This window comes from Carassius gibelio, chromosome B1 (genome assembly GCF_023724105.1).
Source record: "Carassius gibelio isolate Cgi1373 ecotype wild population from Czech Republic chromosome B1, carGib1.2-hapl.c, whole genome shotgun sequence".
NCBI lineage: Eukaryota > Metazoa > Chordata > Actinopteri > Cypriniformes > Cyprinidae > Carassius > Carassius gibelio.
This window is the reverse complement of record NC_068396.1, coordinates 31,976,558-32,002,122: the sequence shown is the minus strand read 5'-3', so window position 1 is coordinate 32,002,122 and position 25,565 is coordinate 31,976,558. Positions and strand designations below refer to the sequence as shown.

The window sequence follows — 25,565 nt, the reverse complement described above, 5'->3', positions numbered from 1 at the left end:
AACGGTCAAAACATTCTGAGCGGTTTCGTTTCAACCGCTGCTGGATTCTGATTGGCTGTCAGTGTCCTCCTCGTGCAGTAATTAAAAACAAAGAGAATAATTGGAATGTTGTTATAGATGATGAGGATTTCACTGTTCTCAGCGATAGAACGATTATCTAAATGATATCGTTATAGATGGTGTGAATGAATGATAACTCTTGTTAAAAGCAAATAATTGCACATACTGGAAAATGCTAAAGCCTTAAATTACCAATACATTAATGATATTTTAGAAAAAGATTTCAACATTTTTATTCCAAACAGAACTGGGAATACAAGTGCACCAACATCTGAGAACAACAGGCATTAAAAAAGTTAATCTTTCAATTTAGTAGCTAAACGAAACCTTTTAGAGATTAACAGCACAGTATTTACAGTAATAATGAAAGAACATATACAAAAAAATAGTTCTGTTAGAATGTGCTGATGGTTTGAAAAAGACTTGAGTGGGATTAAATAAAATGTCCACAATTGACTTCAGTCTAATCCCATTCTTACAACAACAACAAAAAAAAAAAAAAAAATTAAGGATAACGTGATCCTTGACATACTTTTTTTTTTTTAGTTGACATTTTGAGAATCACTCATTTACACAATTGAGTGTCATGAAAGACATTATCAGCTTTCAGTGTCGACTTTTCTCTTTACTGAGACAAAAAAATACGACTGCAATCACACTGCCATATGATGTAGTTTGTTTTAGTCACCAAAAAGAAAAACATTCACAAAAATAAATTAAAAAGGCCTTTCCAAACTGAAAACAATCAAACATTTACAGGGAAAAGTTCAGTTCAAAACAAATCTCAAGAGGAAAGATCAGAAAGCGTCCCTGTTGAAGTGTGTGGCTTCGATGAACCCCTGCGTCCTTCTTCTTGTATCTTTGGTGCAGACCGTCCTGCCGAAGCTCCCACTCCTTCAGACCCCAAACCCAGAGATAAACCACTTCAGAACTGAACCCATGATCAAATCAAAACACTTCACAGTTCACAAAAACACAAACCTGCTTCTTCTGCCCTCCCAGGTGTCTTCACGCTACTTTTGTTCTGATGAGAAAATGGATCACATAAATCCCTGTTTTCACCAGTCCAGCAATAGAAGAAACCAAGAACAACATGTCACCTCTCGCCTGCCGTAGTCTGTTCCTCTCTGCCTCTCGCTCCTCTCGGGTCTGGTGACTCTTCACACCCAGAGCCCCGATCACCAGACGACGTGCAAGAGCCGCACTCGTCCGAGGACGCTCTTTAGCCGGCAGCAGGTAATCTACACCCACACAATCAGGACAGAATCAGTTTGTGATGCATGCACGAAACAGGCTCAGAATAGTCAAGGCATGCATGTCTAAGAGAGAGCAGGAGTACCGGAGACGCTGCGCGCTTTGGCTTTAGTGGCGTTTGATGATTTAGAGAGACGCCTGACCTTCATCATGGGGTTCTTCATCCTCAGAGCATCTCGAGCTACACAAACACACACACGTACACAAGAAAAGGTTTCTCATTTTGGGGTCTTATCGTTTATATTTCGTTATTTAGGATATGGTTTTTATCCAAAGTGACTTAGAAATACATCAATGTCATATTATATATAATTATATTAATATAACTTTTCAATGTTTTGAATGTGTAATGAGAATAAAGAATAATCTGGATATGTTTTATATAAACATACATTAGCTAGTGATCGAATAACTTAAAAAACACCCAAATATTGTTGTATTAGATAAACATTGTAAAAAAAAAAGTGCCATTTCTACTCTTCAGATCCTTTGGTTTCTTTTCCAGAGATCTTCTTCAGATCGTTTCAGCTCCTCAAACACATCACAGATTCTATATTCCTGCCGATCAACCAGAGATTAACTCCAGAGATCTTATAGACGTTCACAGCTTCTGGAGAACAGACTGACCTGCGATGGGACTGGAGAACAGACCGAGGGCATGCGTGTCATCAATCCAGCTGATGTCAAGCCCCTTCTGCCTAAAAAACACACATCTGATCAATAACAACAGCGGTTTCTGTAGACCAGGAGCTTTCAAAGCTTGAGTCATGACCGGAGCTTCACACACTGGCACGAGCTGAAGGATCTGATCAAGTCCTCCGTCCTGAACTCAGATGGGAAGTCGTAAATCTCCACGATGTGTGACAGCTCATCGTCCCGGAGCTCCACCTCCTCCTGCGGCGTCCAGTTATAGTAGTCGAAGCGTGGCTCCTGTATTGACGGCTTCTTGTGGCCTTCCTTCAGAGACATCTGAAACAGGAAGAAGAAGAATTAAACCCGAGCACAAACACCGGCTAAAGCATCTCAGTTCATTATGTCGTCATTAATTACTCACCCACACATCGTTCCAGACCTGTAAGACCTTTTTTCATCTTCAGAACACAAATGAAGATATTTTGGATGAAATCTGAGAGCTCTCTGACCCATCCAGAGACAGAAACACATCTGGGCCCTGAATGTGTCAGTTGTTTTAATGTCTATGGAGGGCCAGAAAGCTCTCAGATTTCATCAAAGATATCTTCATTTGTGTTCAGAAGATCAACGAAGGTCTTATGGGTTTGGAATGACGTGAGGGTGAGTAATTAATGACAGAATTGTAATTTTTGGGTGAACTATTCCTTTACAGGGACTGCTTACTCAGAAATCAGTGGAAGGATTGGTCTTTGTGATTCTTACCTCCTCTATTAAATGTGGGTCAAGACAGTCACCATAATCATTTAAGAAAGAATCCCAGTTCTTTTCTTCCTCCTCCTCCTCCTCCTCATCTTTTGGGACCTCTTCATGTTTTAGTGCAGTACCCGTGTCATCTGATGTGTTCATAGTTCTGGATACACTGTCCGTATCATCTCTAGACTCTGTATGCATGTTCAGGTTTTCTTTATCTCCCTTCTCCAGTTTTACCTCTTCGTTTGGGGTATCTGTCGCTTTGGCTTGATCCTTCTTGTTCTTGTCGGTGTACCGGGGTCTGGGTTTCTTGTCACCCCCTGCCTGAGGCTTCTCCATCTTCTCGGCCTGCCGTTTCTTGGGCACGTAGATTTCCATGGCAGGTTTTTTCGTTCGGCGCGGAGCAGATGTTTTGGACCCCTCTTCTGGTTGAGCTGCTTCAGTCTCCATCAGGATCTGTGTAAGAAAGTACGGAAGCAGGACAGAAGCTGTTTTTAGGGTAGTAAATCACCACACTTACAGGGATCCATGTAAATGTAAAAGGCCTGTCTGTATATAAAATAATTTATTTGGCCTAAACTTGCTCTTTCATTTACAGTGGGTTAAGTTACACAGACAAGAACAGACAATAATTTATATAAGTTGTGATTTTACAACATCTGTTTATGACTCACTGTTTAAATCCGTCGTTTTCATTATTTATAACATTTCTAGACGAGCTTGGATGAGCAATGCAAAATCATTTTAACCTAAAAGATAACAAATAGATAATCAAATGACAACAATGTAACGTTAGCATTCTTTTCAGCACTCATAACATGAACACAAATCTACTGACCGTGACACCATTGAGAAGCACGAATTATCTTTTCAAAACAACTCATATGTAGTGATAGTAACTGAAATGTTGACATTTGTAAATTAAATTATTCGCGGTTTACTTCTACTCACATCTCTATATTTTTTCAGTTCGCCGAAACGTGCTAACCAAGACCGGATGTTTGGAGACGTACGGACGCCATGACGTCACGATAGGAAAGTCTATTATGGGACTTGTAGTTTATTATTATGAGTGTAGTTCAGAATCGACGTCTATCCAAAGCGAGGTATGATATGTTTCCAGAAGGGCTCCGTAGTTTTATCATTTTATTCCTAAACAAGGAAAAAATTAATTAATCATTAAAAATCAAATGCTACCGTAAAGTTATACACAATTGATGTAAAAAATTAACCAATACAAGCAAACAATTAAAATTATTTTAAGTTTACGGAGTAAAACAATTATTTGTTTGGGTTTGTTAGGAGGGACGTAACACTTCTGCATGCAGATTCTCGCGTCGTTAACGCCCTCTTTTCACTTGCGGGCTTGTGATTGGTCGGACCGACACAGTATTTAAAATACTCGACAGTGATTGGACAGTCGCTTACACAAGCGCTTGTGTAAGGCGGCTGCATTGAAGTTGTGTAAGGAGCAAATATACACCGTAGAAAACACCAATCACACATCATTTCCCAAGCTCTTGAGACAAGCCACGTATTGGAAACTCTAAAAGCGTGAGTATCCACTATAATCCAGCCCAGTCAGCACGACAGGTGGATTTGACACCTTAATATTTACTTGCAAAGCTATAACAATTCTCTCTATTGAGGTGATGAAGATTTCAAATGCATGAACTATTCTGTCCTATCATATCGCTTTGGTTTGCTTAGATCTGCTCTGAATGTCTCTTTCATTTGTTTTCTGTAATGTAATACAACAAATTTGTTCTGTTTTGCATCCTTGCCAACGTTTTCTTTCATTCAGTTGAATTTAAATATAATTGCATGCTCTTATTTGTTTTAATATCCATATGCTGTGTAAGCAATTTCATAAATGTGTTTCTCATTACATTTATTGCATGATTATGAAGCTAAATTGTGAATACTGTTTGATTGACAGGTGGAGATGAGGATGTGGTGTGCATGTCTTCTGGGTTTGGCTCTGTCAGCTCTCTCTCAAGCTCAGCCCATGTTCTCCGTCACCACGGATACGGTTCTGCCTCCTGATACTGTTCACAACCCCACCCAGCGGAATTATGGGATGGCGGTGACGGATGTAGATGGAGACGGGGATCTGGAGGTGGTGGTGGCCGGGTAAAGAAACTCCAGCATAACCAGATTTCTCAGTGATTAAAAAATAAAACAGGCAGATATATGAAATTTATGAATATGAGTATATATATATAGACACACAAACAACATAAATAATGTAAGCCATGAAGCATCTCTTGTTTGACTTTCTATAAAAAATTTAAAGTATGACATTTCTTTTATAAAGTTTGATAAAAATGGCAACAGATTTTTTGCATAAGTAAAAATAATAACTTTAAATGTTTATATATTTTTAAATAAAACACTTATGCGCAAATAATTAACGATTGCAAACACTTCAAGCAATGTACTTTACAATATCTGCATTTTAACTTCCATAGCGTTTGCAATCGTTAAATATTTTATTATACATTTTGCTAAACAGGCAGTGATGTAGAATCGGTGGGCGGGGCTAAACAGCAGTGATGTAGAATAGTGGGCGGGGCTAATCAGACAGTGATTTATAATCTGTGGGCGTGGCTAAACAGGCAGTGCTGTAGAATATGTGGGCGGGACTAAACAGCACTGATGTAGAATAGTGGGCGGGACTAAATAGGCAGTGATGTAGAATCAGGCGTTGATCATCTTCTGTCGAGGCGGTGTTTATCCACACTATTACATCATACATAGGAACATTCCACAATATGTCGTTTTGGCAGACTGCCTTCAATATATAATATGAAACTTACAAGATGTTTTTTATAGTACAGTAAACTCTTCTATGTCAAAAGATCAAGATAATTTTGGTTTCTTAGTTCATGACCCTTTAAGGATTTTGTTGTTTGCCTGATATCAGGTATAATGGCCCAAACCTGGTTCTGAAGTATGACCGTACACAAAACAAGCTCGTGAACATAGCGGTGGATGACCGTGGTTCTCCTTACTTCGCGCTGAGAGACCCGCAGGGGAACGCCATCGGAGTGACGGCCTGTGATGTGGACGGAGACGGCAGAGAGGAGATCTACTTCCTCAACACCAACAACGCCTTCTCAGGTACACAGAAAAACACGAGTGTCAGTGACAAATAGAGCCACAAAACTTAACGATTGCTTACAAAACCAAACTAACTCCTTAAAGGTCGGGCGACTTATGCTGACAAACTGTTCAAGTATCGTAACGGACGCTTCGAGGATCTGCTCGGGGATGACATCAACGTGCGCAGAGGCGTGGCCAATCGCATGGCGGGACGCTCCGTGGCTTGTGTCGACAGAAAGGTAATTATCCATCTTTAAATTATTAGTGAGTCAATATTATAATTACTTTTGTATTTTAATACATTTATTCTGTTGTAGGGAACAGGTCGATACTCGATCTACGTGGCGAACTATGCCAGTGGTAACGTGGGTCCTCACGCGCTCATAGAGATGGACGAAGCTGCCAGTGACGTCGAGAAAGGCATCATTGCGCTGACTGATGTTGCACCACAAGTCAACGTCAATAAGTTCACAGGTCAGAGATACCAGAAGTCATGTTTGTTTATATGTGTGAGATTTAGAAAGGTTTGGGGTTGGTAAGAGTTTTTATTGTTTTTGAAAGAAGTCTCTTATACACGCATAATAATCTGAAAATTGGGGGGGGATGTTTGGACAACCCTCCCCATTGACTTTGAATTGTGGGAAGCTGCCTCCTTGTCATTTCTGAATTATAACAAATGCCTAAAAGCTGCTACATATGTGACAAGGTGTACAGTAAACAAGCTTAAAAACCCAGAACTACATATTTATAAACTGTCGACCCAAAAAACGAAAAGTAGAGCGCAACATGCCATATTACTCTGAAAACTTCGGCCACAGGAGGGAAATGTAATTGGTGACAGGAAACATTTGTTATTTTTAACCATGTCAAAGGATTATTTCACCACCTGATGTGAACCTAAGAGGAGGTGATATATTAATAAACTAAATTTGATTGGTCTACTTCAGTACCTCTTTTCCTTTACCTTCCTGTTGTTTGAGAAATGATCCAACTGAATGGCCCAATGTGATAACCACTGACAACTATTTGTGTCTCAAATGCACATTTTTTGGGGTCGACAGCTTATAAAAGCATAGTTCTGGGTTCTGTTGTTTTCTGTTGTATTACACCTTGTCACATAGTAGCTTTCAGACATTAATCTGTTTTTTGTTAAAAGTCAGAAATGACAAGGTGGCAGCTTCCCACAATACAAAGTCAATGGAGAGCGTTGGATTGTTGGATTGCCTAAATGCGATCTATCTCTATGCTCACCAAGGCTGCTTTTATTTGATAAAAAAATACAGTAAAGCTAGTAGTACTTTAATATATTGTTACATTTTAAAGTAACTGACTTCTATTACAACATACTGTAAAATGCCATTTATTCCTGTGATCAAAGCTGGATTTTCAGCATCATTACTCTAGTCTTAAGTTTACGTGATCCTTCAGAAATCACTCTAATATTATGATTTGCTACTCAAGAAACATTTCTGATAGACCCTTTTCACAAGACAGTCATCAGCATCGTAAATACTCAAAAGTTTATTTTATTTATATGTATATATATTTAAATTTATGTACATTAGAACACTATACTTTCACTGTTGCATCAAAAAACAAAAAATTTTTACTTTGTGAGCAAGGGATGAGTTTTGTGTGATGTACCCATAATACATTGCAGCATGAAGCATGTTGTCATTGTTGAGATTCACACACTGATTCTTGATGTTTCCATGATAAATAAATGTTTTTTTATCCTTGAAATCTGGTTGAACCAGTGAGTTGCTATATTATATATTCATTTAATATCTTATGATGATATTTTAATCACCAGCAAGCAACCACAACATTTAATATCTTGCTGTTTTTGCCATAACAAACATAGCTAATGAAAAATGTTGAAAAGTCGAGAGTCAAAATGTCCAAATAAACTAAACACTGATTGCCATAATTGTGACTATTACTTTCAAATAGACATCAACACCTAAACCTCTGTTAATCTCATTAAGATCTAAGATTTCAATTTGTAAATGTATGACATCAATATAGTTTATAATAAGTGATGTTGAAAAATTATTTTTGGAGTTATTTAATATAGTTGGATCTTCTTCAAACAAACCAAAATTTCACATCTGAGCAACATCCAAGGTCCGATGGGAAGCTTCCAGTTCATATCTCAATTATAATGTTAGAGGATAATTTTCTAACAATGTTATCAATTAAAAGAATTTAGAATGTTTTCAGAGAATGTTATACTACAGTTTAGCAGAACATTCTGGGAACTAAAATAAAACTTGCTGCTGAAAACGTTCCCAGAACGTGTATAATGTTCTCTGAACATTCTTAGAACAATAACGTTCCTAGTTATCCCTCCTTGTTATGGAATATTAATGTTGTACAAGTGTTAATGTTGTTTTATAAGGTGGCCGTGGTGTCGTTGTCGGTCCAATCCTCAGCGACACAAGGTCTGACATTTTTTGCGACAATGAAAATGGACCCAACTTCCTGTTCAAGAACAACGGTGATGGGACCTTCACAGACGTGGCCGCCAAGGCCGGTGAGGAACCTGACGTTATATTTACAGTACTGATTTATAATCCTCCCTCAGACTTATGTTTATGGTCTGATAACAGGAGTTGAAGACAGATATCAGCACGGGAGAGGTGTGGCGCTGGCCGACTTTAACGGCGATGGAAAAACAGACATAGTTTACGGCAACTGGAACGGTCCACACCGCCTCTACCTGCAGGACGCCCAGCAGAGATTCAAGGTGAGAGTCACCTCTGTAAACATAGTTAACAAAGCCTGAATGTAGGCTACTGTGAGATAGGAATGTTTTTTCTTGACTTGTTTTAAAATATGTTTTGGTATATGGAAGGTAGAAACTAAATATATTTTTAATTTAAAAAAGAAAAGACAATAACACACACACACCAAATTGGTGTTTGTGCAATTTTCTTGAAAATATAAATTTTTTGCCATATGGGTCTATATGAATCTGTATCTGTAATGATGAATTGGTCTGTTGTGTTTTTGCAGGATGTCGCCACACAGGCCTTCGCCACTCCGTCACCCATTCGCACCGTCATCGCTGCAGACTTTGACAACGATCTTCAGCTTGAAGTCTTCTTTAATAACATCGCTTACCAAGGAAACGCCCCCAACAGGATCTTCAGGTACTTCAACTCTGATGTCCGATATTCACTGATATATATTTGTATTCTTTAGAGATTATAATGTCTAAAAACTGAAACTAGAAAAACATAAAAATAAAAAAAATAAAAGATATTAATAAATAATAATAAAAATAATTTTGAAATAGCACTGGCTTTTGTTTGTGTAGGGTGTCGAGGAAGCTGAACTCTGACCCTGAGGTCACAGAGCTGGATGTGGGCGACGCCTCTGAGCCTCAGGGGAGGGGCACAGGTGAGATCACATGACCTGAGACACTTCCTGTGTAAATAAACAACCCTTATGTATTTCAGCATTATAATGTGATGTTCTGGTTGGGTAACAGGCGCAACAGTGACAGACTTTGACGGTGACGGTCTGCTGGATCTGTTCGTGGCTCACGGGGAGAGCGCCTCTCAGCCCATCTCTGTGTTTAAGGTCAACCAGGTATGTCAGAAAGTTAATTTTCAATGTTACAATCGATGACTTTTGGACCTCATTGTTTATGTACTGTATACATTGTCTCCCACGTTCTGATTTAAAATTCAGTGTAAATAAACACTTTAACGGTTCAGCGTGCTTTCTTCTCTTTTCCGCAGGGCTCCTCTAATAAGTGGCTGCGTGTGGTGCCACGAACACGTTTCGGTTCGTTCGCTCGTGGAGCAAAGGTGGTGATGTTCACGAAACACAGCGGTGCACACACTCGCATCATTGACGGAGGATCAGGATATCTGTGTGAGATGGAGCCTGTGGCTCACTTTGGGTTAGGTATACACATCAGATCATTTACAAAATAATTCAGTCATTTAACTTAAATCATTTTATACCTGATTTATGATCTATTAGTGTAGTGCTGCTTTATTCTACATAGACTACTGTTCAAAGTTTGGGGTGAGTTCAAATTAATTTGAAAGAAATTAATACTACTTATTGATCAAAAATGCATTAAATTGATAAAGGAAAAAACATGATGTTACTGTAAATGCACATATGTTTCTTGAGCAGCGAATCTGGATGATTTCTGAAGGATTATGATTATGTCACCATGTGACACTGAAGACTGTAGTAGTGATGCTAAAAATTCAGCTTTACGTCACAGGAATAAATTACATTTTACGAGATATTCCCATAGAAAACAGTTATTTTAAACTGTAATAATATTTCACAATATACATTTTCTTATCAAATAAATGCAGTCTTGTTGATCCCAAGAGACCTCTTTAGAAAAAAAAAAAAACATTAAAAAAATCTTATTGATTATTAAAAATGACATTAAAAATCTTATCCCCAAACCATTTAAATGTATTTCATTTTGACTCATTCGATCTCTGTAACTACTCTATCCATTAGCATATGAGATGAATAGTCTCTTTTGATTGGCTCTTAGGAACCGATGAGGCCACCAGCATTGAAGTCTTTTGGCCGGATGGTCGCTCCATCGCTCGGCCGCTCGAGTCCACTGACATGAACACAGTCATTGAGATCGCATATCCTAATGAGGGGGAGGAGTCAGCGCTCACATCTGACGCACAGGTATGACTGCATGCAAATGAGGAGGTGGGGTCAATGCACACCTTACACAGACAGGTATTGAGATATGCAGTTTAGGAATTTGATAACGAAACACTAATGTATTATTATCTGATGGTCAATATTATCTGGCTTCAGTAAAATATTGTGAATACTGAGGTACGGCTGTGTATTGATTCTCTGCAGTGTGGAGAGGGATTCACAGTCAACACAAACGGCCATTGCATTGGTAAGATTACCTGAGAAGTTCACACTTGATCCAAATTTGAGTAAAAATGATAAAAGCATTTCTCCAACTCTTTTGGAATTCAAAACAAAAAACATGATTTAATTTTAAATGGCTTTAAATGTCACAAATGTTAATATATATATATATATATATATATATATATATATATATATATATATATATATATATATATATATATATATACATACATACACACTTAATTAACACATCTGAATAATTATAAATCTTTGACATGTTTTCTCTCTCTTGCCCCTCAAACAGCGAGAGCCTGAGTATTTTCAGCTGGACACTGAGTCATCATCTCGTTAAATCAGAGCTGTGCTGTCAGATGTCCGATACTGAACCAGTTATTCAACAAACTCAACCACAGATGCAAAACCTTCGTCTTTAGTGCCAAATATTTCCTGTAGTGCTATTGAAATTGAACACTTGTACTTCATCCATCACATTTCTAAGAGTAACATGATAGTCAGCATTAACTAAATCTGAAAATGTTTACGTCAGACACACTTGTTGCTTTTCTTTGTATTTCCTTTTTTTTTTTTTTTTACTTGTTTACTCAAAGGTGGAATGGTGTGTGTTACTAATAAACCCCAGTCTGTGAGTGTGACTCTGTCTCCATTCCCTTCATCCTGTTCAGACGTAAATGAGTGCAGGCGTCTGCCAGCAGTGTGTCCTCACACTCGTCCGGTGTGCACCAACACATACGGACACTATAAGTGCAGCTCAAAGAAGAGATGTGTTGAGGGCTATAAGCCCAGCAGGGACGGCCGAGCATGTGTGGGTGAGTGCAGGTGATGCTCTGGTTTAAGTTGAGGAAGACAGAATACACTGAGAATGAATGTAGCAGGATAGATGCAGTTCTGAGAGTATGTCTCTTTACTTTCAGTCCATTGGTGAATTACACTGCAAAAAAAGTGATATAGGATTCCCATCTTTGAGCACTGATGTGAAAATGCAGTAAATCAGAATTGAATCGGCTATAATTCAAGAGTGCTGTAATACAGTCTCTTTAAAAGACACTCAATCGATTATTGCAGAAGTACAACCACTTCAATAAATGGGATTACTGTAAAGCAAATGCACTGCACTAAATACAAAAATTATTATACAAAATCATTTGTACTTTAAAATCAAACAAATTTGTGTTCGGTTCTTGGGAGATTTTGTTTAGGTGACTATAAAAACACTTCAAATCTAACTAAAAGGAGGGGAACAACTAGGGAAGGAGCCCACTAAAAGTCAAAGCAAGTTAAGTCCAATTTCAAAACGATTTTCACAAAATTAATTCAGTGTTGACTCTTCTATCTTTCAAAAGAGCTCTTATTTATGATGATTACTAAAATATGTGAAAAAAATGTAGAGGCAAGCATCACATTAAAATCAATGAAGTAGCTAGTAAACAAATCAATTTAAATAATTTGAAATAAATTTTAAAGAAGTACTGAAATTATAATTTTTAAAACCTACTCCAGAAACCTTTGCTTTATTTGAAACTGTAGAGTGTATTTACAGTAGGCTGCAGTTTATTTACACTGCAGTAATATGTCTAAAATAATAAGCCTCTGAGTAGTGTGGAAGGAAATATTATTTATATACACAGGAAGAATTTACCTGTTCAGAATCATAATGCATAAACGGTCTAATATAAGTGCAAAAATATTACCTGAAACCCTTCTAGTCATCCAAATTTCTTCTTTCTTTCCACATTAGAATCAAATCTGTTTTTCTCCAACTCATCCTCATCCTCTCTCTCTCTGTTTCTCCAGCTGTGTCCTCCCGGTACGACAGCAGTGTCTCTTCCTCTCCTGTCTGTCCTGGTTTTCCTCTCTCTGAACTTCTCCTGATCTCAGTGCTGGGTGTCTCTGGAGGTCTGTCTCCGTGTCGTTGAGTCTCTGTAGGTTTTCTGTTCTGGTCCGACTCACTGTCTGTCTCGATGAAGACGGACCTCAGAGTGATCAGATGATGCACAAACAGGATGAAGATCTTCAATCATGCTTTCAGACCTCTAGAGGCTGACTAAAAACATTACTGCATGAATATTTGTCTCCACAAGGAGAAGTCACAGGAGTAGAAGAGCTGAACTGGATGAATTCAATGAGTCACGATGATTGTCTTTCCCCAGACCTTACATGTTGACACTTTACAATATTATGGCACTTTAAAGCTGCATTCTTTGGTTAAAAAGGATCCAAAATCAGTAAATGATTAAGTATATAACCAATCAGTGTTCAAAACTATCTCCTTAACTTAGCCCCTGATTCTCAGTAAGCTAGTAATGTTCTCTAATTCGGCTTTGGGTCGGATTTCGCAAGAAATGCCAGTTTGTGACACTGTTAACACATTTGAGAACAAATTATAATATTTGCATGTTTGATGTGATCTGAGCTAGCTTTACCAATTTTTTACAGTTTTGGTTAAGTGCAACTGGCAGACATGTTACTTCAGATTTCCAGCGATACTTGTTATTTTTGACATATTTCCAAGATGTATCTGTAATTCTGAAGTACATACAGCTCAAAACATAAGATTCATCCGCGCTGGAGCCATGCCGATGCACAGCCCACTTAAAGAAGAACATCTCAAACAGAGATGGTGACAAAGAGGCATATATATTAATATCTTAACTTAATGGCAAAAAACAATGAACTGTTTAACAGGAAAGCATTTCATTTTGGGCAAGTAAATAAAACCCTGTGCATGCAAATACCTTTAAATAAAATGTGGATCAAATACAGAAAAGCCGAATTCCTTCATTTGACCATGGTTTATTTATTTTGCTACACAACAGAAAAGCACTCTCAGCTTCTTCTACGCTTGATCTTTGCATAAACAGATGCCAAAGCTTCTCAGTATGAAATGGAAGATCATGATGAAGGACCATGTGAGGAAGCTCTGGCTCTTGGCAGTCACGTCATCAGGACTCGTTTCTGCTCTGATGACGTGTTACGAGTACAAAACATGAACGGTTAGCACACTATGAAATAAAACAAAAGGATCAAGTCACAAATAGTACCCGAGGAATAAGATGGCAGTGTCTAGGGCTTGTATAAAATATATGGGCTTAGATTTCAGTCTTTGACATCTACATAGTCTTAAATCTGACTTCTGTTCAATAATTTGAGTAATTCTCAAACAAAAAAGGGTGAAAAATGGTGATGATGGAAGACTGTCGTGTGCCGATTGGCAGCTACATCACAGGCATTTGTGAGTCAGTGACAGAAGCTCCTGTGTTTCTCCACTGAGTGACTGGAGGATGTGCAATAGCTGCAGGGCAGTGAAGGTGACGGTTATGACTGAGGTAATGACGCGCTGCTGATCCAGAGCTGATGCGTCTCCTGGAGGCAGTTCATGTCAGGTGTGTGTGTGTGTGTGTGTGTGTTTGGCGATGCTGAGTGGACGCTGTCGTGTCTGTTCAGCAGGCGTCAGTATGAAGGCGGCACACGTGTTTGTGTGTGTGTGTGTGTGTGTGTGTGTGAATCATCGTCCGCTGCTGCTGGTTGTGCTGCTTCCTGAGCTTGAACCGCTGGAGCCGTGATCCTCGTACAGACTGATCTCAATCTGACACACACACAGGTTAAGAGACTAACATCACAGCATTACACAACCTTACATACACACACTAAACAGCCTTTACTAGACACCTGCAATGAATATGATTGAAACTGGTGTCCGGTTTCATTTTCTCATTACTGATAGTTTTGTTATTTTAAAGGCATTTTACTAAAACATTTTGTTTTAGTTTTTAATTTGAATTTTTTTTTGTTATTATTATTATTGTATTTCTATATAAGTTGTATTCTTATTAAATGTATTATGAAATTTTAAATAAAATTCTATTTTGTTTTATTTTATTTCAGGGTTTTATGGTTTTAGTTAGTTATAATAACCAATTACTGTTTTAAAGCAATAAAGATGGAAATCTGACAAATTATTTATAGTGAGACATTATTAGATATTTTATATTAACTATTTTCTTCCATTAAATTAACATAACATGACAAATAGCAATATCTGGTAAATTGTTATTCAATTGTGAAAAATACAAAATATTATAAAAATAAATAATATCAAATATAAGATAATATAATAATTCTCAAGTTATAAATATTATATGTTATTACTTATCAACCTGATTTAATTCCAAAAAACAATATTTAGCTTAATATTTCGATTTAACAATCTTTTTAATTTAACGCACTGTAAATATGTATAGGCATAAAGATGAATAAATATATAAATATATCCATATCTTTATTAATACATTTAATTATGAAAAAATATATTTATCTTATTTGATATTCAACTAAATATGTTGAAGTGACACCAATTTATTGTTACAAAACTGAATTAATATAAGCCAAAAACAATATTTGGCCACTTCCCACATTTTGTTCACAAGACTAACAACAGTTTCTGAAGTACAAGCAGCGTCCGCTGACCATTTGTTCACACACACACGCACACACACACACACACACACTCTGTAAGGATACGACTCTCATGCCTCTCTCTATGGGGTCTGTGATGAGGAGACCTCGAGGAGCGTAGACCTTCTCATTCTGCTCCTGAATGTACCACGAGATCTTCTTCAGCACCTGCACAAACACACACATCAGCATCATTTTTAATTGCCATAGTTTGCAAAAACTGGCACATAAAACCATGTTTTATTTTTACATGCCATTTCAGGGTGGCTTTATCTGAAACTGATAATGCACCTTCTCGTAGCGTGTCTCGATGCACAGGAATATGAGGTAAACCGTGAGGCAGGCCAGACATCCCTCGAGGTAGGACTGGCCTCCGATCTTCTCCGCCTCTGCATAGTAATTATTCAGCGTCTTCACCGTGTCCTCAAACAGCGTCCTCTCAATCTGACCAATCAGGTGCAAGGATAAGATGAGTCAGCAAATCTTCACTGGGCGTCTGTATCATGATCTAACACCTTTAAACAGCTCTATTATCAGCTCTATTAGCAGCTCATTATGTGTGTGTTGTGTGGAGTCTGTGCACTCAGCAGTGCTTTACTGAAGAGCACAGTTTCTCTGAGTGAAGAGCCCTTTTATCATCCTCTTCTTTTTACTTGCGTTGTGTCTCTTTTTTTCTGCCACACACACACACACACACACACACACACACACACACTTACCCTGCTGTCTAACTCGGAGGGGAACTTGGTCTGGAACTTGCAGACGGTGCCATCCGTGTAGTCTCTCTGAATGAAGACCTTATTGGCCAGAGATGCACTGTGTCTCAACTCCTGAAGGTTATGGAACTACATCAGAGGATGAGAGAGGGTTACAGATTAACAGATCTAATCAGAAATCCAGTTTCCTTCAGATGTTAGATGTTAAACAATGCATGATAATGGCTTGACGAGTGCAGTTTCCTTTACGGTCTTGTAGCATTTTCTAGTGAAACCAGAAGTTTGACGAGGAAATTATCCACTAGTATTCAGTTATATCACATATGAATGTTCCTGCTAGTCAGTGACCGCTGGTACATTTTAGCAGTGCATTGCAGGTGATGACATTGTGTTCACTCATCACTGCATCACTTGAGCTCAAAGAGTAACAGAGTTAAATCATCATCATTAGCTCAGTATATTTCACTGATGCTGCTGTCATAAGCTCTACATTAATGTAGAGATGTTTCTGTCATTAACTCATAGTAATGCCATCATCATAAATCTCTTTTATATTAATGCAGTTGCATCACCATCATTAGCTCATAGACAGAGCAATGCAGTGATGCTGTCTTTAGCTCATATAGTAATGCAGTGGTATATAATTAATATCTTATAGAAAAGTGCAGTGATTTCATCATCATATCAGACTAATGCAGCGATGTCATTATCTCATACAGTAATGCAGTGATGTTGTCTTTTACTCAGAATAATGCGGGGACATTTTCTTCATTTATCTTCATCACTGCAATACCCTAAGCCTAAGGTATTGACAACACTGCATTATGTGTCAATGATCATAATAGCTCACACAGTAATGCAGTGATGTTGTCATAAACACATAAAGTAATCCAGTGATGACCTTATAATTTAATGGACACTTCATCGGCTGTATGCACACACACACACCAACATCAGAGCGATTGGCCATCTGTCACTGCCAACACACACACACATTAACTTCTGTCCATCCCCCACTCCTTCCCTGTATTCGCACCTCTTTCTCTTGCAGTATCAGTAAAGTTCATACACTGGAAGACACAGCACCAACACACAGAGATTCAGCTCAACTGACAACACTGTATGTTATTCTTTATCTTTGGATATCTGAAGGTCAGATAAAGATTATTTTGACTGCAAGCAAGGGACAGTATAATTACCCCTGGCAGTCCTGGCAACCTGTTATTTAAAACCTGGCATTGTTTTAGCAGCAGGGCCTGCCAGTGAAGGTCTCAATCTGATATAGTAACAGGCTGAGACAGCACACACTGATTCAAACACACACACCGCTCTTCAATAATGTGGATGAGATCAATTTCTGGCACTCAACGTTTGCACAGATCTCAAGAATTCTTGCAAAGCTCAGATAGAAGACATATCCGGTGTCAAATAATGCACAACATGACATTTACCTGTTGAACTCCTCAGAAATACACTCAGATGGATCTAGAGCTAAACTATGATGGGAAAAATCTAATGAAAGAGTGGTACTTCAATTATAAACTACTTTATGCAATTATTAACAAATTAATATACCATCCCATGGTACTTCAAATGATACATGGAGCAGACAATGTAAATGCCAAAAGTTTGCTAGTAACATAGGACATGTAGCATGCTAGGAACACTATAAACCATCAACTTTTAAGCATTAATATTGTATATATATAATATTCCATTAGGTTTTTTTGGTTATAACAAGACACAAACAGAAGGTGACCAATTACCAGTAAAGACCAACAGGGTCCATTACAGTTTCCATTAAAAGCAATACAATTACCATCGTAACCAGTAAAAACAGTACAAATTCTGTGATTGTGTCTTTTTTTTTTTTTTTTTTTCATAGTACAATAACATCTGATCATTGTAGTATAAGGAAAACCGAGGGATTTATCACAACTAAGCGTTCTGGACTGTTGTTACTAAACGCCTCGTTAATTATGCATGCATGCCACTCTCGGTAACAGACTCAGAAAGATGAGAGACACTGTTACCGACTCCCGCGAGCACAACCGATCGATCGCGAGGAGACGATCATTTAACACACACACACTCACCACTGAAACCAAATATATCCAAACACACACTAGTCATCCGGTGAAGCCTGTACAGAATGATTATTGACCGAGTGTGTTTGTTTTCCGCTCGCACGAGATTAAACAAAGAGATCTCGCGCTCGAACAACGACACCACGCGCGCGCTCAAGGTTACTCGGCGGGACAGCGGACAAACATTTAACTCTTAAATTAACCCCAGAATCACATTTTAAATCCCAACCGCAGGAAATCACAGCAAATATCGTCAGTTAAATCACTTTTAAAAAAGTGAATTTAAAAAGAAAAGAAAAACACCCTACAGATTCGTGGCAGTACGGGAGTTTTGTTCGGTCCGTCGCTGTCCGCGGTGCTGAAATCATTCCTGATCCGGTCACCGATGAAAGAGACACACAAACACTTCGCTAAAAGAGCTTATGGAGCAGTGGACATACGCTTTAATTCTCTTCTGTGTCCAGGGCGCGCTCCGCTACGTCACACGCGCACGGCTCGCGCTCATTTGAATAAAGCACCAGATCCTTCTGACCACAAACACAAGCCTTTGTCATCTTCTGTGATGAACAGTGCTTTCACAACAAACTTTCTATTATCGATCTAAGCATCTAATCTAAGCAACAGCATTTCAGGCAATCATGACACTCTGTGTCAGCAATAAACAACTAAATAAATCCACATATCCGAAAGCACCATTGAAAAAGCTTATTTTGTATTTTTATAACATTTACCATTGCAAAACATGGTCACACTTTAATTTAAGGTGTCCTTGTTAAACATTTGAGTAATATTAATTGACAACATTTTTAGAGTTAGGATTAGAGTTTGGCTCATGACTTGCATGTAATTATGCATAATTTATTGTTATTATAATAGTAAGTACATGTAACGTGTAACAAGGACGCCTTAAAATAAAGTGTTACCCAAAACTGTATTTATGTCGTTGTATATGTGGTATGTCCCTTTTTACTTTGACAGTATTTCAGCAGATCTAACATGAAAAAACAACAACCGCTGATCAATGTCAACATTATTTCATAACTAACGTTAATCACCTAGAATAACATCTCTGCCTGATCCAATATACTGGTAGCCTAGCATATTTAGTTAAATTCAGTCATAATAAAGAACTTTTGAATAAATGACAAACAAGATTACCACATTATAAAACTATCTATCTATCTATCTATCTATCTATCTATCTATCTATCTATCTATCTATCTATCTATCTATCTATCTATCTATCTATCTATCTATCTATCTATCTATCTATCATCTGTGCCTTATGTGCTGAGCAGCAATTATAACCGTTTTAACGTTTTTTTAAACGACGCTAGAACAGCGACAGAGCTAATGTTATACACTAATGATATTTAAATGATCAAAATGACGCCGCAATTCAGACGCTATCTTAAAAAAAATGGCTCATATAAGCACACCTGGCACAAAAACGATGAATAAAGGTCTGTTTCTCACCTCTGTGGCCATGTTGCCATGCGAGAGCGAGATGCCTGGACCAGTGCTGAAACGGGTTCATGAGAATAAACTGAGAGGGGGCGGGGCCGGAAACAATCACACAATCTGATGACGCGCGGGGGAGGAGCAACTAACGCCGCCAAGTCAGATAATGTTTTGGGTTATATATTTACAAACAAAAAAGCTCTTTCGGAAATGACTAATATTTTGCTATAAATTCGTCAGAGATCACTAAGGGACTATCACGAAGAGAAATCCATTCGCCTGAGTGGGTAACCATAGCAACAGATCGCCAGAACCAGCGCTGTTCTGTATAAAAGGCGCTTGTTTTGCATTGGTTTGGCGCGAAAATTCCTGACAGTTATAAAATTATTATTGTAACAGTAGATGTAACCAAGGAAAGTGGTGGGGCTATACTATGGATAACTCCCCAATAGATTTGAATTTATGTTTCAATAGCAGTAGTACGATCTAGCTATATAACCGTTAAAACACTGGTTTTACATTCAATATTGTCTTAAAGATACAGACAAATAAAATTACAAGAACAGAGCTCATTTCTTTCAATAATCTGAATAGGAGCACTCTTGGGAATGATTTGCTGATAGAATATAATGTTATTATTTTGGTTAGTTTAAATAGTTTCTGAGGGCAAACATACTAAAGCTTTTCCAGACAAACTTGAAAAAAAAATTAACCAATAATCATGGATTCAAGCAAACAAGCAGCTAGCAGAAGGTTGAATAGTAAACTCTTAGTCAAAAGGTTAATGACAGAATTAAACTGACTCATATTCCTCCACTGATTTGACAGTACACAGCAAAATCCCCAGTGTTAATTTAACACTCTGAGTGTAGAGTCTGTGGACTCATATAAACACTGAAGCAGTGTTAAAAGTAAAACACTGAAGCAGAGTTGAAGTTAATGAGATAATTACGAAATTAATTGAGTCATGATTGAGCATTATTGAAGACACCTGATGTTAACAAGCAGACTCACCAAACGAGAAAACCACAATTTGTGTGTCACCATTATAGTGATCAGTGTTTGCTTTAGTTGGGATCTTGGCTTGTGGCTTTTTACTTTAAAAATTTGTTTTGCAAGTCAAGAGCAAAAGTCATTGGGTGGTGATGATTACGTTTTAATGTAATCATTGTTTGACCTGAGTTACTGAACTAATTTATAGTGTTTTCTCTAAAAAAAAATTCCATTATTGATTGTAACAGTTTTGATTCCACAATGAAAGCGTCTGCATATTCTATTCATTTTGTAGGCATCTCTTGCAAGTTTTTTTTTTTTTTAAAAATAAAAGAGTCTTTATTTTAGGCACACACAGATAACAAGAATCAGCGTATGAATCTCAACAACGGTGACAAACAGCATATTCAGATAAACAGATCTACTCTGAACATCACAAAACTAGATACTAAAAATTCACATAAAAACAGCAAAATAAAATATAGTTAGAATAAAAAGTTAAAAAGACAGTTCAGCTCATAATTTATTCATGCCGCAATGCATGATGGGAACCATGGGTGAGTTTTTATTGGCTACAACATGCTTTTTTGATGGTCACCATTGTTGTGATGCTCACGCTGATTCTTGATGTCTGTGTGTCTAAACTAAAGAACTCTTTCTTTATATAGAACTAACTTTTAAAAACATGTCATATTGTGCCAAAAATGATGGATTGCTATCTTTGTTTTTCCCATTTAATTTATGTATACATTAATGAAACCTGAACTCACGCATTCAGATCTCTACATGACAATTAGTTCAAACCACAATCAATATCACACATGATTGCCTTTGCTCTGGTCTGTATGTTATAATTGTGTTACCACAGCAACACAAAGTCTAAAGTAAACACCTGAAGGTTCAAGATCCCAACTAAAGCAAACACTGATCACTATAATGGTGACACACAAATTGTGATTTTCTCGTTTGGTGAGTCTGCTTGTTAACATCAGGTGTCTTCAATAATGCTCAATCATGACCCAATTAATTTCATAATTATCTCATTAACTTCAACTCTGCTTCAGCGTTTTACTTTTAACACTGCTTCAGAGTTTATATGAGTCCACAGACTTTACACTCAGAGTGTTAAATTAACACTGGGGATTTTGCTGTGTATGTGGTACAGTAGCCAGAGGAGCCTAATAAAATGCTCAGATTCACTGGTATTGGCATCCAGTTCAATAAATAACCAACATTATTTTCATGATCTTGTTTTCCTCTTTAGGATGATGTGTAAAAAACAGATTTAAAAACAGATTTAACCGGACATGTATCCCACCAAGGGCTCAGATTCTGGAAAGAGATGCCCAATTGAATAAGAGGTGAATCATGGGGATCACTGTTGAATAATGGAGGCAGAGAATAGGACGGTATTCTCAGCCAGAGTTCAAAGAAAAGGTCAAGATAGCCACAATAAAACTCCATAACGACGTGTTTGCAGGCGGACTGCGGCAGCAATCTGCCTTCTTTTAATCTTAGCGGGTGATGTGGAGGAAAATCCCGGTCTCGCGAGAGGCAAGCGTGGTGTCGTAGACACAACGGTTAGGCCGGAGAAAACAAAGCGGCAAACAACACTGTTTGGAGCGACAGGAGGTTTAGAACCAAACGAACCTCACACTCAAGCAGATTGAATCACTTCATAAAGAAGTCATGGATTTAAGAGAGTTGGTGGAAAAGTTTGTGGAGACAGTGGAGAGACTTGAACAGGAAAATGCCGAACTTCAGGAGAGGCATGATCGCATGGAAAACCAAAACAGACGGGATAATCTTGTCTTTTATGGTATCCCAGAATCGGGTCGGGAAACACAGGAAGAGAGTGAGCGAAAGATATGGGAACACACGGCTAAATACTATGGTGTGGAAAGAGCCAAAAGCAATGAGGAACTATAGATTGAAAATGCTCACCGGGTTGGGAAAAGATCGCATGGGAGAGCAAGGTCGGTGGTGGTTCATTTCACAAGGTGGAAAGACAAAGAAAGATTCTACACAAGGCATGACAAAAAACCCGGGAATGGCATGAACAAAGTAATGAAGATGACGGAAACAATTGAATTAGGGTGTCAAAGGACTTCAGTGCTCGTGTGCGTGAGATACGGAGAAAGTTGGTTAACTACATGCAAACTCTATGACAAACTCAACCAAATACATGGATGTCACTTCGACTGTAAAATGTTAACTTATGACACAGAGTCGGAGTCCGTGATTGAAATTGAAACGAATAAAGAAAGACCATCTGAAACTTTCGTAAGGTAGGATGATGGCCTCAGCCCAAATGAACTCACTGTATTGGTATGGAATGTTCACGGGTTAAGGACAAAGGTCAATAACAGTGAGTTATTGGACACTCTGAATGGAAACTCTATTATATGTTTGAGTGAAGTCTGGTCACAAGATGAGACTGAGTTTTGCAACCTACTGACTGATTATACATGTTTTTGTCTCGTGCATAAGCGAGTGTCAACATTTGGTCGTAATATTGGAGGTATCTGTGTATATGTACATGATTCTATTGTGAAATATCTCTATAGGATTTGTTAAGAAGCAACTGACTGTGTAGTTCTATATTCTGACAAAGAGAGTTGGTTATTCGAAGATACTTATTTTCACTTATACTTTCCCAGAGCCATCTAGCTCATATAGAAAGAGAGAAGAGAAAAATGGTATTGTTTCCTTGGAAAATGAAATCTTAAATGTGCTAGATCAATTTGGAGAAGATGTAAAACTTATCATCGCAGGGGATTTTAATGCTAGAACAGGTAATGAATGTGATAACAGTGTGATGACTCTGAATATATAGCCTGTGGCTATATACATTGAAGTTGCAGTTGTTATCTGAGTCAAAATGTAACTTAGATGTTGATTTTGAAATCTTTGTTACAGACTGTGTAAATAATCATGATACTACAGTTTTTAATCGAGATGAAATTTTGGACAGTAATATTATGTTTAGTGAGGTCTTTAAAGCTATTATGTCAATGAGTAATGGAAAAGCCCCTGGACCAGATGGTATTATAATTGAAATGATAAAAGCCGCTCTACATACGCTATGTCCCATAATGCTTTCTTTATATAACAAAATATTAGAAACAGGAGATTTCCCAGAGTCCTGGTGTGAAGCTGTGATTTGTCCTCTATTTAAGAATGGTGATAAAAATGATGTGGAGAACTATAGAGGAATCTCACTGCTTAACATACTAGGTAAAATTTTTACAAATATCCTGAATACGAGGTTAGTGCACTATGCAGAAATGAATAATATACTCTTTGAAGAACAAGCAGGGTACAGGTCTGGTTATTCCACAATAGATAATATTTTTTAATATATTACAAAGCAAAAAAGAAAGATGTATTGTATATTTATTGATTTCTCTAAAGCTTTCGATAGTGTTCAACATACTCTTTTGTATTTTATTCTCATTAAGAATGGTATTGGTGGGAAAGTATTTTATGTATTAAAATCTATGTATTCCAAACTTAAGTCATGTGTGAAAGAAATTAAGGTTTAACAGAATATTTTGATTGTACCATTGGGGTGAGACAGGGTTGCATGGTGAGCCCTTTTTTGTTTGTTCTTTTTCTAAATTAATACATAACAATGCTAAAGAAAAATTGTAAAGGTATTCAGATTGAAATGATGACAGAAGTGCAAACATTGTTGTATGCTGATGATATGGCCACTGTAGCAGATACAATTGGACGGTTACAGAGACAGATTGAACAGTTGGAAAAATGAAAAGTTTTATGGTACGAGAGTGAACGAGTAAAACAAAAATTATGGTCTTTAGAAGAGGGGGACATTTGAACAAAAATGAAAAATGGTATTTTGCTGAAAAACAGATCGAAGTAGTTAATTGTTACAAGTATCTTGGTGGTTTACACCCAAATTGTCATGGTGGAAAACCCGTCAGCATTTAGCAAGCCAAGGCAAGAAAGCAATGTTTTCTTTGCTAAAGTTTATCAGTAAACAAAAAATTTGCTACACGCAAGCTCTGTTTTTGTTTGATCGCATGGTTGCACCTATATTGTATTATGGTTGTGAAATATGGGGCTTCGAACCAGTTGAATGTATTGAGAATGTTCAAGTGTCTTTTTGTAAAAAACTTTTGTGTGTAAGCACAAGTGCAAGTAATGTAGCAGCTTTGGGTGACCTGGGAAGATTTGCATTGTCGACATCCTATATGAAAATATGTATTATGTATTGGATAAAATTAGTGTCAATGCCTGATCATCGCTATCCAAGAAAATGGTTCAATATGCTTTTAGAATTAGATAAAGTAGGTAGAAAAACTTGGGTTAAGAATATTAGAGTATTATTGATTTTTTATGGCTTTTCAGCTACTTGGGAGGCTCAAAGTGTAGGTGATATAAGAACATTTACAGACATGAGGAACTTAAAGAGCACCTATTATGGCATTTCAAATGTTCCAAATATTTTTTTAGATGTCCCCAACAACAATTTTGCATGCATGCAATGACAAAAAAGACTTTAGTTTTCTTATAATATGCATTTATTTTTACCTGTTTTGACAGCGATTCTCAAATGATTAGTTTAATGATTAACTTTTCAAAACCTCGCCTTTAGGTGACGTTAGCGAGTATAGCCGAACGTAACGAGGTATGACTCTATTCTTAAAGAAAACTCCGAAAACAACGACAAACAATTCACATATCTCAATACAATTGTCATTGAAGACCTAGAAGCTAAACGGTGCTTACACAACAAATCAAACAATTACTAAGCATGCTACATAAAACATAAAAGCAACAATTATTAATAACACTTACAGGTTGTGATACGAGGATAGGAGGAAGCTGATGCAAATACATTTGGAACTGAACCTTCATTCAATATCAGCCGGCTCGCGAATCCAAGTTTGATTGCATTTAAGTTGGTAAAGCAATCCTCTTCAAAATGGCGTGAACAAAGCACAAGGCTCGGACTATGAATTGTTGCCACTTAGTCTTCAAATGAAACGAAAGATTCTTGGGCAGATGAAAAAAGTTTGCTTTTTAGTCGCACTTCAGAACACAACGTCTCGTCGCCATGATGTTTTCTAGTTTTCACTGGCGTCTTGGAGCGCAATAAGTGGGCGTATCGTATTCAAA

General features: G+C 37.5%; 4 protein-coding genes across 9 annotated transcripts; 2 read left to right on the top strand and 2 right to left on the bottom strand.

Annotated features, from left to right (window-relative positions):
- Positions 1–266: 266 nt before the first annotated feature.
- Positions 267–3,803, bottom strand: LOC127949524 (coiled-coil domain-containing protein R3HCC1L). 3 transcript variants are annotated; one of them, XM_052546975.1, is made up of 9 exons: positions 3,649–3,697; positions 3,372–3,446; positions 2,710–3,153; positions 2,102–2,283; positions 1,942–2,012; positions 1,400–1,495; positions 1,161–1,301; positions 1,042–1,084; positions 267–954 (listed from the first exon to the last, which is right to left on the bottom strand). In XM_052546975.1, exons 3-8 carry the CDS (start codon positions 3,145–3,147, stop codon positions 1,074–1,076), a joined length of 939 nt encoding a protein of 312 aa, XP_052402935.1. In that variant the 5' UTR covers positions 3,148–3,153; positions 3,372–3,446; positions 3,649–3,697; the 3' UTR covers positions 267–954; positions 1,042–1,073. The 3 variants fall into 3 exon arrangements, with proteins under 3 accessions (XP_052402935.1, XP_052402934.1, XP_052402933.1); XM_052546974.1 differs by lacking the exon at positions 3,372–3,446 and having other exon boundaries at positions 3,649–3,803; XM_052546973.1 differs by lacking the exon at positions 3,372–3,446 and having other exon boundaries at positions 3,536–3,711.
- A 196-nt stretch (positions 3,804–3,999) lies between these two features.
- crtac1a (cartilage acidic protein 1a) lies at positions 4,000–11,342 on the top strand. 2 transcript variants are annotated; one of them, XR_008152299.1, is made up of 14 exons: positions 4,000–4,251; positions 4,637–4,830; positions 5,624–5,820; positions 5,905–6,041; positions 6,120–6,276; positions 8,204–8,338; positions 8,415–8,551; positions 8,821–8,957; positions 9,125–9,207; positions 9,299–9,399; positions 9,552–9,720; positions 10,340–10,539; positions 10,669–10,711; positions 10,994–11,342. XR_008152299.1 is itself a non-coding variant. In XM_052546792.1 (14 exons), the coding sequence occupies exons 2-14, from the start codon at positions 4,643–4,645 to the stop codon at positions 11,002–11,004; spliced, it is 1,641 nt and encodes a 546-aa protein (XP_052402752.1). In that variant the 5' UTR covers positions 4,004–4,251; positions 4,637–4,642; the 3' UTR covers positions 11,005–11,342. The 2 variants fall into 2 exon arrangements, 1 of the variants encoding a protein (XP_052402752.1); XM_052546792.1 differs by having other exon boundaries at positions 4,004–4,251; positions 10,340–10,485.
- LOC127949560 (cartilage acidic protein 1-like) lies at positions 11,303–13,341 on the top strand. The gene is made up of 2 exons (XM_052547014.1): positions 11,303–11,516; positions 12,502–13,341. The coding sequence occupies exons 1-2, from the start codon at positions 11,303–11,305 to the stop codon at positions 12,621–12,623; spliced, it is 336 nt and encodes a 111-aa protein (XP_052402974.1). The 3' UTR covers positions 12,624–13,341.
- A 143-nt stretch (positions 13,342–13,484) lies between these two features.
- LOC127949550 (golgin subfamily A member 7B) lies at positions 13,485–19,496 on the bottom strand. Of its 3 annotated transcripts, XR_008152308.1 has the most exons (6): positions 18,274–18,436; positions 15,882–16,007; positions 15,454–15,606; positions 15,229–15,330; positions 13,646–14,293; positions 13,485–13,580 (listed from the first exon to the last, which is right to left on the bottom strand). XR_008152308.1 is itself a non-coding variant. In XM_052547002.1 (5 exons), the coding sequence occupies exons 1-5, from the start codon at positions 19,452–19,454 to the stop codon at positions 14,213–14,215; spliced, it is 474 nt and encodes a 157-aa protein (XP_052402962.1). In that variant the 5' UTR covers positions 19,455–19,496; the 3' UTR covers positions 13,485–14,212. The 3 variants fall into 3 exon arrangements, 2 of the variants coding, with proteins under 2 accessions (XP_052402962.1, XP_052402961.1); XM_052547002.1 differs by lacking the exon at positions 18,274–18,436 and adding an exon at positions 19,443–19,496 and having other exon boundaries at positions 13,485–14,293; XM_052547001.1 differs by having other exon boundaries at positions 13,485–14,293.
- Between the last annotated feature and the right edge of the window lie 6,069 nt (positions 19,497–25,565).

What these genes read in the sequence shown, in the direction of transcription:
- LOC127949524 (XM_052546974.1), bottom strand. Translation starts at nt 3,147, where the DNA reads ATGGAGACTGAAGCAGCTCAACCAGAAGAGGGGTCCAAAACATCTGCT. An exon ending in AGATCCTTCAGCTCGTGCCA is followed by an intron (nt 2,013 to 2,101) that starts GTGTGTGAAGCT and finishes TGTGTTTTTTAG; the next exon opens with GCAGAAGGGGCTTGACATCA. An exon ending in GTTCTCCAGTCCCATCGCAG is followed by an intron (nt 1,496 to 1,941) that starts GTCAGTCTGTTC and finishes GTGTTTGTGTAG; the next exon opens with CTCGAGATGCTCTGAGGATG.
- crtac1a (XM_052546792.1), top strand. Translation starts at nt 4,643, where the DNA reads ATGAGGATGTGGTGTGCATGTCTTCTGGGTTTGGCTCTGTCAGCTCTC. An exon ending in TGGCTTGTGTCGACAGAAAG is followed by an intron (nt 6,042 to 6,119) that starts GTAATTATCCAT and finishes ATTCTGTTGTAG; the next exon opens with GGAACAGGTCGATACTCGAT. An exon ending in CTGTGTTTAAGGTCAACCAG is followed by an intron (nt 9,400 to 9,551) that starts GTATGTCAGAAA and finishes TCTTTTCCGCAG; the next exon opens with GGCTCCTCTAATAAGTGGCT.
- LOC127949560 (XM_052547014.1), top strand. Translation starts at nt 11,303, where the DNA reads ATGGTGTGTGTTACTAATAAACCCCAGTCTGTGAGTGTGACTCTGTCT. An exon ending in GGACGGCCGAGCATGTGTGG is followed by an intron (nt 11,517 to 12,501) that starts GTGAGTGCAGGT and finishes CTGTTTCTCCAG; the next exon opens with CTGTGTCCTCCCGGTACGAC.
- LOC127949550 (XM_052547001.1), bottom strand. Translation starts at nt 18,333, where the DNA reads ATGATTTCAGCACCGCGGACAGCGACGGACCGAACAAAACTCCCGTAC. An exon ending in CCTCCGAGTTAGACAGCAGG is followed by an intron (nt 15,607 to 15,881) that starts GTAAGTGTGTGT and finishes CTGATTGGTCAG; the next exon opens with ATTGAGAGGACGCTGTTTGA. An exon ending in TAGAGAGAGGCATGAGAGTC is followed by an intron (nt 14,294 to 15,228) that starts GTATCCTTACAG and finishes TGTGTGTGTCAG; the next exon opens with ATTGAGATCAGTCTGTACGA.